This window comes from Takifugu rubripes, chromosome 15, assembly GCF_901000725.2.
Source record: "Takifugu rubripes chromosome 15, fTakRub1.2, whole genome shotgun sequence".
Lineage (NCBI taxonomy): Eukaryota > Metazoa > Chordata > Actinopteri > Tetraodontiformes > Tetraodontidae > Takifugu > Takifugu rubripes.
This window is the reverse complement of record NC_042299.1, coordinates 13,346,714-13,359,458: the sequence shown is the minus strand read 5'-3', so window position 1 is coordinate 13,359,458 and position 12,745 is coordinate 13,346,714. Positions and strand designations below refer to the sequence as shown.

General features: G+C 46.2%; 1 protein-coding gene across 1 annotated transcript; it reads right to left on the bottom strand.

The window, feature by feature from the left end:
• Window positions 1–3,234: 3,234 nt before the first annotated feature.
• LOC101072794 (insulin receptor substrate 1-B) lies at window positions 3,235–10,916 on the bottom strand. The gene is made up of 3 exons (XM_011611658.2): window positions 10,196–10,916; window positions 5,931–8,975; window positions 3,235–3,908 (listed from the first exon to the last, which is right to left on the bottom strand). The coding sequence occupies exons 1-3, from the start codon at window positions 10,542–10,544 to the stop codon at window positions 3,901–3,903; spliced, it is 3,402 nt and encodes a 1,133-aa protein (XP_011609960.2). The 5' UTR covers window positions 10,545–10,916; the 3' UTR covers window positions 3,235–3,900.
• Between the last annotated feature and the right edge of the window lie 1,829 nt (window positions 10,917–12,745).

Sequence of the window (12,745 nt, the reverse complement as noted above, 5' to 3'; positions counted from 1 at the left end):
ACAGTTAGTCTGATGAATTGCTGTGTGCCTCCTTTTGTTCTTAGAAAATAATCTGGAGAGACAACACGAGACTCTGCTCTCATGAAACCAAAATTCTTGTGATGATTTGAAGATGAGAAGCACTAGCTTCCACGTGTTGCGGGAACGAGCCAGAAAACGCTGCTTTAACTGACGCTTCCGCCTTTATTTCTGACGCCAATAACGCGCTGAACCCTTCTCAGACCCTCCAAGGGGGTTTAACTGCTTGGTCGGGTCATACTTGAGATTATGAGGCACAGTCAGAGAATCAACCTAATCCCCAATCAGAGGAGTTACACAAAAAGAGTAACAAAGAGGTTATTTAGGAAAAAAACAACAACCCCAAAACAACAGAGGAGTAACACAATTCATGGAAAAAAGTCATGTTGGAGTATTGATGGGCAGTGCTCAATTTACATTTTAACCACACAGAATTAAATCCAGTGCCTCACATGTTTGACCCAAAACAAAAAAACAAAACAGATTTTATGCTTGAATGAGAAACTTTGGCAGCAGAGACTTTTGAAAAGGTGACGCAGGAGATCTCATGTTTCCAACTGAGCAGCAGGGAGATGTTGCTCTGAGCTGTTGCAAACATGGAAACGGCCCCAGGACTGATTGGTGATCGGTAATTACAGCCAGGCACTTGAATGTCCTTTTAGATGTGACCCTCGGGATGATCTCCGGACCTAAGCAACCACCGATGGCTGTTTGACCAGCGAGGATTCAAAAGTGTCCCAAAAGCGGCAGCAGAGTCCAAATATTTGGTTACAACCCTCAGCCCCATTAAACAGCTGTAATAAAAATAATCAGGTAATAAAAATCAATCTAAATGTGGGAAAAGCTACCAAAATATGAGAAATCTCTTCATCTTTACCCTGTTTACACACAGCAAGAGCCCTGGCCTTTAAATGTTTGGTCAATACACTCAAGACAGATTTACACCAAGCGATGCAGCTCAGTACGCTGCGCTGCTGACACCTTAACAATGATCTTCACTAAGAACAGAGTCAATGTGACAGGCTGAGTTAGACGGACAGTCGGTGGTTTAATGCAGCCTGGTTATAAACTCTACTGATTGGATACGATGATGCTAACTGCGTAGCAGAATCGGCATTCAGCCTTGTGCTGGCGAACGTTCTAAAATGTTCCTGGAAGTAGTGAACTGCACAGCTTGGTGGAAACGTGGCTTTAGTGGAGAGTTTGGCATCGCTTCATCACATACAGGAGAAATGTTCTTTTTTTTCACATTAACATGGCCAAAATCTCCAGGAACCATTCTGGAATCATTAAGCAACCTGTCGCACTAGCTTAGCACTCTTGGGAAATAAAGATGGACAACATTTCCTCGTGGTGTAAAAAACAAAGCAATATTAATATCGATTTAACCATTTGGAGCAGAAAATAAGGAAGCTTATTCATTTAATTAAGACTGACACCGGAGTCTGACCATGATGCTTTCTGGGGAATTCAAATATTGTCCAGCTTTATTTACAACCTATGTCCCAACAATAACATTTCAATGAACAGAAAAGCCTAAATCTGAACTTTTTTGGTAAGTAAAGTAAACAAAACCAATTTCCGATTACCGGTATGCTTTTAGTGAATTTTCCTCTTCCTGGTGAAGAACAGTGCAGACTTTGTATTGTTTTGGGGCAGATTGGCAGCAGCAACATATTATAAATGTAATAAAATTAATAAGCAGCAGCAGCAGCTTATAGTCCTCCAGCTCTGACTGCGTCCCACCTTTTGGGAACCGAGCCCAGTCCAGATATTCCATATCCAAATAATGTGAGCGACACACGGGCACGATAGTGCTGAGTTAGCCCAGATAATAGGCAGGCACCAGCGCTGGCTGCATCCACCGGGCCTCTGGTGTTAGTGTTGGGGGTTCGCAAAATACTGCAAATAAATAAGTGCACATATTTGTAATTCTGTCCAGTCAGTGGACAATGTCAGAAACCAGAAACTGGATTCTCCTTGGTGTAAAAAGTCAAAATACAGAAAGTCCTTTAAAATTCAAACATTAAAATCTGCAATGTAGAATGACAAGATTCATCGGTTGTTTCTTCTTTCTGCTTCACAGTGTGCTTCAATGGTCAGCTTCAGATGGAGGACGTCACATCTGCAACAGAGCTCGAGCCTTTGCACAAAAAATGAGCAAGAACTAAAGTCGAGGAGCTGACGTTGATGCATCCCAGAGCGTAAAACTGCTGAGAGAAAGAATCAGGCATGGAAGGCTGTTTGTGTGTGTGTGTGCGTGTGTGTGTGTGTGTGCGCGCGCGTTTCTTTTTTATCTTCTTTTTTTGGCCAAATATCAGCATGATAAAGCTGAACAAAACAGCAGATAGTGCTTACATTGTGGCTGAAGAATTAGGCACTGCAAAAAAAAATAAAAAATAAATATGATTTTTTTTTTTCTTTCTCCACCGTGTTTCTAGTAAACACAGAAAGGCAGTTTGATTATGGCTGACTGAAGTTTCTGCTCTGTCGTTTGTAAAGATCACCGCGTTCACAATTTAGACTCAGGAGAGATACATGTTTTCTGACAACCCATTTTGAGACCATCTGTCTAAAAAACAGCTACAATCAAAAATGAGGCACTTTATAAAAGAGTATATAGATGTCTAGGCTATATAGTATAATCATTACTGTATATGTATACTGTATAATTTATATACCACTGTGGCGTGTTACTTCATTAGCGTTAACATAGAACTAACTACAGTATGTCCTGTTATATGATGTGCAGCTGTAACAGAGAGCACAGTTGCCAAAAGAAAATGATTTATACTTTTGAGAGACTTGGTCGAAACCCTGACTTTTTGATTTGAAGGTCTGCGAGGAGAGCTACGCTGCGGTGCAGCTGGGGTGAACTCATCTGCGGGTCTGAAAAATTAGGAGTCGATGATTATGTTCATCTGTTTTTAATGTGATATTCTGCGCTGTCTGGGGATTCTGACCTTATCCGCGCTGAAAGGACTGCAGCTTAGATTCCTGTGCTGAAACTTTTCAGTGCTTTCAACACTTCCAACGACAATAACAAGTCTGTTTTAGTGTCCCGTCTCGCTTTACATGCGCACAAGCTGTTTGAAGCGTGTTGCAGGAAACCAGCAGCAACACACGCATGATACACAGTGTGTAAAAGGTGAAGCATCAGAAGTCTGAAACGGTCAAATTTTCAGGCTGAAGTCCCTCAAAAAAAGTATAAAAGTGTTTTTTTAGGCAACTGTGTCTAATAAAGCAATTACTGACCGTGTGTGTGACCAAAACCTCCACCAAGCTGCATTTTCCTTCTTATTTTGAGTCAAAATGACACCTAATGATTATTTAAACGATGCCGCCGCATTAAAGAACTTTGAGGATTCCCGTTAAAAGACACTTGCAGCTGAGGTCGTGTCGGCGTTCGGCGGGCTGCTCCTGTCGCAAGCAAGAGTGGATGCAAACGATACACAGATGGACATTTTCCTGCCATTTGTAGGATTCCCTGAAAGCCTCGCTAATTCATGACCTTGCCCACATGACTGTCAGTGTGTGATGGAGCGCGCACGATCAACATGACGGCCACCTGAGAGCTCACACACGATCGCAAATCATGTCACCGTCCTCTGTATACTGATGTCATTTTTTGTCAAAACAAAGGCAAATGGTAATTCCTGTGTGTGCACGTGTATGTGTGTGTGTGTGTGTGTGTGTGTGTTTGGCACACGTCTGGTTGACAGAAAGCGGGAGACGGCGGGATGGGGATGACTTCTCCGTGGTTTTTTAGCGTTCAGACCGGTTGTGTTGTGGCAACAGAACGAGCCGCCGACCGTCCACTGGCAGAACGAGCGTGAAGCTGTCACACTGCTGTCGCGCTCGCATCCGACGCCAAGACTCGCTTCAGCAATCTGGAGGGAGAGGAACCAAAAGACGGCAGGGATTTAAACATCATACCACCACCATTGTGCTTTACAGCAGGAGTCACATCTGAGATGCTGTAGAGATTATTGCAGGTTGCTTTTGTTGATTCTGAAGTGGTTGCTTGAGCAAATATCACATGACATCTTTTAAAAAGGATTTAGAGTGCTGCAGATGTGTGTGTTTGATCTGGACTAGTCAATTAAATAGCAGAAAACATTAGAAATTAGAAAAAAAAACCATATTATAATTATATTTAAAACCACTTTGACACATTAAACTGAAGTCAGTTTCAGATGAGAGCTGCATGGAAAAAACCCTCCTGCCAATGTAATTTAACAGAACCATATCAGAGTATTGAATGTAAAACCCACTTACAGACACAATAATCACAGCACTCATTTATAAAAAAAATAAATAAATTGCATATTCAATACTGTAAGCATCTGATATTTGTTGGCTTTTCCTCATTGATCAACTGAACAAGACTGATGCGTAGTGACGCACAGACCGGTGGCACGGATGAGTATCTTAACCCAGTCAGCATATTTTAAGGCTGTGTTAATTTGGATCTGTAATTAGTAGGTAATTAACACAAGAAGAGCGATGAAAGAGCAACAGATTTTGATTTCTGACCATACGCGTCTGAGCTAAGCCTGCATATTTGGATCGCTGCTAACCGCGGCGCTCCTTCTCCACCGAGGTGAAATTCCATTATTCGAATGTGTTCTGCAGTTAATGAGTGCAGAAAGAAATAATTGTCTGTAGTTTACAGCAGGGGAAGCACACTGAATCATTAATTGCAGTGCGGAACATTGCATGAAATAGTCATTTTCAGGTCCTTATTTATTTCTATGCATGTTAAATACATAAACAAACTGTCCCCAATGGAAATAATTAGGCACTCATTATGATACCACATGTACAGAGGAGATTGAATAGCAATTAGGTCAATCAATTATGCAAATGTGCAGCTTGAAATGAATAACCGCAATAATCAGTTTGCTCAAGGAAGTCCTCTGATTATTTTTGCCTTTATTTATTATCTTTGCATTTTAATCTACCGCTGCTTTTTGCAGCAAGTTGAAGGAGAATGCCACAAACGTCAGCGTGCGTCCATCCACTGGACATGTGCTTCAGCCACTGACATTAACCATCAAATCACTGTCATGTGTGTGTGAGGCGAAAGCTCAGCGCTCCAGCAGCCACTGCCACACACCCACACACCACCAGAAACACCTGGGCCTGTGTTCCGTCACCTCTACCTCCATTTATGTGAAATGGCTCATTACCAGCAGACAAATCAATTGGCTCTGCTCTCTGAACACCCACTTGTGATAATAAGAGCCTCAAAAGACAGCCCACAGGCTGGAGCCATGCTAGTGCCCTCGAGCTGGAGGCAGGGGCGCCTCAGTAGGAGATGAAAATGAGTTAGGGAGGCCCAGACGTGAGCGCTGGCTGCACGTCAAAACACACGGAACGCATAAAAAAGCACCAGCACACGTGAGGAACTGAGCATCAGTCAGGCTAAGACCTGCTGTTCATGGCAATCAAAGCCAGAACGTTCCATTTTATTAACTGTTGTTTATTTGTAATAATAATAATAATAGTTGTAATATCTCACAGTAAAATATATCTACAAGGCTAATAAAACACCAATAAAGAGTGATACTAAAATACTTTAATAAGGTAAATTGGAGGTGATTTTTGGAGTCCAATTGACTTTTTGTTTAAATTTTGGAGAATCAGCGACGCAGTTCTTTCTGAAATCCATAAACTGCACATATTTGTTGTCCTTCTTCTTCTTTTTTTTTTACCTGCGGTGGCTATGATTTTTTTTTAAATCCAGAAGATTAATTAGTAGCTCACTATAGACTGAGCAACACGATAACATCTAAAAATCCATTTTCCAAACAAAAAAGCTTTCTTGATTCCAGTCAGGTGTTATCAAATCACTCCTTATTCACGCATTGTTTAACCAAAAAATCCACTTCAGTTCCCACTGAGCTTACCTTGACCCTCCTTTCTGCTGCCCTGTTGCGCTCTCAGCTCTTCTGATTTATAGAAATCAATACTGGCATAAGTGTTGAGGCTGGATCCAGCACCAGTGCCCATCGCGCTGCCTCCGATGTTGTAGGTGGCGGAGGGCCGCTCCACTCCAGTTTGAGTGCTCTCTTTAATGGCCAAGTCGAGGTCAATATAGTTAAGGCCCTGTTCAGCGGATGAGGTGGAGGCTTGTGATGGAGCTGTGTGCGGCGAGCAATCTAAACCGTGCCGATGGCTCGCTGCCTGGCTGCCCTCCTGGAAGAGGGAGGTGGAAGAGGATGCGTGGTGTGACAGGGAGGGAGGGGCGCTAAAAGTCTCTGGGTAGTGGCCTTGACGCCCCTGTGGGTCGCCTCGGACCAACCTACCGCTCCGCTCGGGGGACTGGAAGGTCTTAACTGGGGAAAAGCCCAAACCTGCCTCCTGCTCCGTGGATAAGGGCTTGGCTGCTCTTGATGAAATGCTGGGATCTGATGCTTTGCTGTCCATATACGCTGGAGGGGGGTCTGGCATTGTCACCACCTTAACCTTTGCTCTGAACCCGCCGCTGCCCTCTGCTGCTAGAGGAGAGGACGTGCCACGTTCATGGCGGCTCTTGGGAGCAACGGTCGGCGACCCCTGTGGGCTGCTGAATGTGGATATGGGTGCTAAGGGCAACGGGGCCTTCCCAACGTCCATATTGACGTATTCAGCAGAGGCGGACAGCGGAGCAGAGAAGCTGCGCGGAAGGTTGGCGGGATTTTCGTGGCAGAGGAGAGGTTGGTTGATGGGTCGGAGAGTTCCGTGGATCACAGGCTGTCCACGTTTAGAGCCTGTGCGTTGTCCTCCAGCCTTCTCCTCTTTAAACACAATGCTCACGTACTCCCCAACATTTTGCGATGGCAGTAGGTTCTCCTTCACCCGGGGTAACGTGTTCGCCTTAGTAATGTCTGAAGAAACACTAAGGGGACGACCCCTCCTCTGCTGCTTTGGGCTTTTACTACTTGATCCACATTTCTGATGATGGAGCCCTTCTTTTGTGCTTGTTCCTGCACTCTTGTACTCCGCTCCGGTCCTTAGTAAAGTTAACCCTCTCCCCGCTGATATGGATTTGTCTTCCAGGCTTTCGCTACTGGCTGAGCTGGAGGAGAAGGAAGAGGAAGACATGGACAGTTGACAGCCTCCTGCAGAGCCCACAGTAATTTTGTTTCTTTTGCTGTAACCCACCCCCCCTCCCCTGCCGGCACCGTCGGGCCCGCTGCTCTCCTTTTTCCCCTCCCCTTTGTGTAAGTCTTCCTCAAAGCGGGAATAGAGAGTGTGCTGGTAGGCTCGTGGTAAGGAGAAGTAGGAATTGAACATTTTTGGCTGCAGCTGGTGCTGCTCCGGATGAGAGGGCGGCGTACTGCAGGCAGAGCGGCTGCAGACAGGTGAGATATTCATGTAGTCACTGGCGGCCCGGCTCTCCATGCTGGTCCTGCTGTCCCACATTCCCAGTCTGTGCAGATCTGTGGAGCTGCTGCTGTTAGGGGACATGACCATGTAGCCCTCTGAGCTGGGCTGGTGGATGTGTTGAGGGGGGGACACACTGTTGTTAGGGGTCATGGCCATGTACTCATCGTCTGCTCCGGGTTTAGGGCTGCTGTCAGATGTACCTATGGATAGAGAGAGGGAAACAGGAGACGTCACTCCAGGCAACATTGACATGTAGCCACTATCCAGAGGTGCTCCAGGATCCACGTCTCTCCTGCTTTTTTCTGCCCTCTTCCTGCTCTCCCCACCAACATCTCGCTGCCCTCCAACTCCACGGTTAGTACACTGCGACATGACGGCATATTCTTCGTCTTCGTCGTCATCGTCTTTTCTATGTGGAGTAAGTCGTTCATGGGCCGCCAAAGGCAGCGAAGCCCTCTTGCTTAGAAGCCGACGTTCCGCCTCAGATTCTCTACTGGATGCACGCCGCAGAATACGTCGGCCTTTCGAGCGATGGTGCGAGCCAAGGAAACCGTCCCTCTGTCCCATCACGATGTAGCTGGAGGAGCTTTCTCCATGTACGTGATGTCCAGACAGACTGGGCACAAGGAGGGAATGTTCCCCGGGACTGGAGCCATATTCATCCGAAGAACCGTAGTCACTTGGTGAACCTGAAACAGAAACCCTCTGAGAAACACGGGGGTAGGAGCAGATTGTCATGCCGCCCACAGCTGCCCCCCCAAGGCCACATTCTGAACCATGACCAGAGCTGGAGGAGAGACTGGGCGCAGGAGAGGGGGCGGGGTTGGGTGTATAACGTGCAAGGCTGAGGGTAATCTTGGCAGGAGTCGGAGCCCTGGTGGGCTTGGGTTTTAGAGTGGGTGTAGTTGAGCAGGAACCATTGAGACTTGGACTGGAGCTGGCCCACGTTCCTCTGGCGCTTGCTCCGCCCTCTTCTGACCTGGCACCTATGCTGGCAGTTCGTGCCCTGGGGAATCCGTGGCGTGATGTGGGCGAAGTGCTCGTGCTGCCTCCAGTCCCCGGAGTCTCCGTGCGGGCTCTCCTCGTGAAGCCCACCTGACTTGGCGGCAGATTTGGATGATGACGACGGCTCGGGACGCTGATGGGGTTCGAAGCAGTGCCTCCCCCACAGGACGTCCCCACGGACTGAGACTTACTGCGCTGGCCAAACTCTTCGCTCAGGGCCTTCATGGCCTCCAGCAGGGTCTCGTGCATGTTCTGAGCCACCACAGAGTCGTCCACCTGCATCCAGAACTCTCCGGGGCCGGTGATGGCCGAACGCCCCACCTCAATGAAGAAGAAATTCTCCGAATGGCCACACCTACGGACATTCATCAGCTGCAACACCACGGCGGCGACATCCGAGTTGAGCTTGACAAAGTTGACCGTCTTGTCTGTTAGGCACAGCCGGTAGATGCCCACCAAGTTCCTGGCGTGTCCAAGACCTTTGGGCCAAACTTTGACCTGCCACACCTCCTTGAAGGTTGGAATTGGTGACGGAGAGCTGCACTCTCCACTGCTGCCATAATCTTCAGGGGTTTTACCTTAGAAAACACAACAAAATTAACAAATAAATAAATAAATAAGTACATAAATGCATACGTACACCATGTAATCAAGACACCAAAGGGCTAATAACACTGACTAGAATTACTTATTTATGAGCATTTACTTACCCGCTAAAATGTATCTATCTATCTATCTATCTATCTATCTATCTATCTATCTATCTATCTATCTATCTATCTATCTATCGAACTCCCTGTGAAATGCATAAATTCCACAAATTTCAATGCGTTTTGACGTCACTCCGAGAATAAAATGTAGACAAAAAATGAAAACAGCGTTTTGTGAGGCAGAATTTGAACAAAATGGGTGGTGTGTGTGTGTGGGGGGGTCCACAACATGTCAACACCGAAGCTGAGCGTCAGACTTGGGGGGAAAAACCCGCAGAAGATAACGCGGAGGCTGGGTGGTGGTATTCTGCCCCAGCAAGGATAACAACGTAAAGCACGCGGATGCCCGACCCACACACACACACACACACACACACACACACACACACACAGACACACACACACACACACACGCGTATATTTATTTCCATTTTTTCTGGTCGGAACGCACTGACGGTGCCATCTCCTCCCTTGAACAGCGTAAGGGGAATGTAGGTTAGGCGAGCGGCGCTCGGAGCTGTGCAGAAAAACAAAAACACAGGCTCCAGCAGAGTGCACCCCGATAGGCTGCTACTATATGATGCATCCGTCGGGTGGTTGCTATATGCCCACTGCGCCATGCAAAAAAAAAAAAAGAAAAAAAAACACGCCACCGTGTGAAAGGGGTTGCACGTTAGACGCAAACGGCCCAAAATCTACATATTATCAGGTGAAACGCAGTCAATGCATTCGTTTAAATCATTGTTTTTTTGCGGGGGGGGGGGGGGGGGACACATCTTCGGCGTGCGGAATTCGAGCAGCGCTTGAGGATATGCTGCACAAACACAGCACATGCCGCCCATAGCGTGCGGGTCTATCCCCGTTCAGACGGATCCACCTCACAGTTCGAAACACATCGTCCGAATCGCGACCGATTTGGTCCGATTCTACGCGTAAAGCAGCACCGATGACCGGGCACCTCCACGCACTGATGCACGCTAAACAATCGGGAATAACCGGGCTCGGTGTGTGGATAACAAATAGCCCACGGCAGGATAGGCCTGATGCAGGGACAGACTGTGGAAATCATGGCACACTTCATATCTTACAGTTGCACTGGAGGTCCAGCATCGCTTGGTACCACTCGTTCTGGATCTCCTCGCTGTCCGCAGCGATGGCAAAGCTCTCGCTGCGGGTGTAGAGGACGATCATGTGCTTGTTCTTGGAATCTGCCCGCTTGTTGATGTTGAAGCAAGTCTCCAGGTTCAGGACTTTTTTGGGCACAGGTGATTTGCTGCGAAATTTCTTCTCGTTCTCGTAATACTCCAGTCGCGCCGGACCATGCTCCGAGGCCGCCCTCAGCACGAAAAAGCGCCGGTGCATTGATTTATGCTTGCGGAGATAGCCGCTTTTCTGTACATCTTCATAGTTCTGCGGCTCGGCTGCTTGGTTCTCCATGGCCAGGACAGACTGATGAATATTAGAAGACTGTAATCTCAGGGAATCTATCTCAGTCCAAGTGCTCTCCCCATTAATCCATCGCAACTACATCGCTCGCCCTCCCCGCGTCCACGTTTGGGTGTCCAGCAAGCGTGTGAAGGTTCGGGCTGATCAAAACCAGCCGACGCATGGTTTGAATCTGCGGTGACACGATGAGCCCAGCAGCTGCAGGAGAATCCACGCACGGAGCGTGCACAGCGTCCACCGCTGCCCGCTCTGCCCGCAGCCCAGCCCAGCGGCACGACCGAGTCCAACCGCGGTGCACCTCTGCAGCTTGAGGACGTCTCCTCCACCTGTCTGAGGTTGCCCACCGTCTCTACCCACCACTGCTAAGCTGCAGGGGATGAAGCCGAGACTTCCGGTAAATGCTTTCAAAATAAATGTAGCAAAAGGAAAAGTTCAAGGTTGGTACAATGGCACGCATATTGGAGACAGGTGAAATGTCCCCTATTAAATTATTCACGTTTTTCAATTATTCATATTATAGAAGATTGCGCGGGATTCCGTCATTGAATAGGTTCAATCAGAGGCTAAACTACATGAACTATCAACTCCCACCGTACTTCAGTGTTTGTCAGAAAATTACTCTGGTATTTTAAACTCTTTTTTATTAAATATCCCTCAGCACCCCTTATTTTAAATTTCTTACCCCGTCAAGCAGGGGTGATAGCAGGCCTTTGTTAACAAAATAGGTCAAAAATAAATTTTATTAACGTTTTTCAGGAAATGTCGGTATTGGGTCAAGAAAGAGCTGATTACATTTTTTAATTCTGTCTAAATATTGCATCACCGTCATTTAACAAATTAAAAACAAGAGGCGGATGCTCTAACGTATAGTTACTGTCTTATTGAGCTTTATTTTGAAAGTCAGACCGCACAGCTTCCGGTTTGCTCCGCTTGTTTTTGCCGACTCGACGCAGTTCCAGTCGTCCTGGCACTTGCAAGCCGGTGTCAGTCACATCTCTACAGGGGTCGCTGGCGCTGATGTGCACGGAGGAACACGATGTTCACTGTCGGTGTGACGGTGCCATCAGATGCTTAATGTCGTGAAATCGAAATAGGGCTGAAACCATTTCTCGTATTCAGACACGAGAAAAACAGCCGCAGTCGCTGCACACTGTCTGATGGGGGTCTTTGCAGAAATGACTCTTTCTTAAAATCACCCTGAACGCACCTGCAGATTGGATGTGTAACTTAAAAACCCCATCGTCGCGATATTTGCAACATGTATTAATATAATGTGTCTTAGATTTTGATTACATTTCGTTTTCATTTATTTATTTTAAAAAGACTTAAAAAAAAATCACCTCTTTTCAGCGTATTTGTGAGCGGGTTGCCCATATCAGCGTAGTTTGAGGCGTTTCTATTATTAATGTGACGAACTGCACTTGGATATAATAAAAAAAAATTGCGACAGATAATAAAGTATATTTTATCGTCACCTACAAAAACAAACAGGGGTTTAGAGGGAAAACCTGTCACATCTTTAGATTTTACAGTCCTAGGGGTGTGATTGCGCCATCAAAGTACAAAAAAAAAAAAAGCACAAAAAAATAATGAATAAAAAAAAGCTTTGGCATAGCAACCTGTCAAAGTGATGACATTGTCCTCACAGCAACCCCGGTTAGTGACAGAAATATGAATTGTTTTGAGCTGTAAATGTCCACGGGGGTTCTTATAACTCTTGCAGACTTACCTAAAGGCAACAGGCATATTATGATGCAGATATCTGGATATAGCATCACTTCAGCAACGCATTTAAGATATATGACTGTGCGGTATAGGCATTGTTTCAACTGGAGTTTAAAGAGATTGGGATGTCAGCCAAGAAAAATCGGTTTATATCTTTGCATTTTTTATGAAATGGCAATGCTGCTTCCAATTCATCTCCATTTCTAGCGGTGTTCAGGAAGGCTCAGAGGGTGTGTTTGCGATGTGCATTGTGTTGCACAGACGTTGCGGTTTCATTATGTTGTTCTGCTGCAGAATAAAACAGTAACCCCCTAATTTAGCCCTGCATATCTGCTGAAACAGGGATACTGCCTTTTAATATCGTAGTCAGTCTTTGTCTAATTCTCCCTCCACTTGCAATAATCCTATATATTTCTCGTGCGTAAATCAGTGTGTTTGTTGTGCACATTAGCTTTTATCGCTTGGGT

What these genes read in the sequence shown, in the direction of transcription:
- LOC101072794 (XM_011611658.2), bottom strand. Translation starts at nt 10,544, where the DNA reads ATGGAGAACCAAGCAGCCGAGCCGCAGAACTATGAAGATGTACAGAAA. An exon ending in GCTGGACCTCCAGTGCAACT is followed by an intron (nt 8,976 to 10,195) that starts GTAAGATATGAA and finishes GTGTTTTCTAAG; the next exon opens with GTAAAACCCCTGAAGATTAT.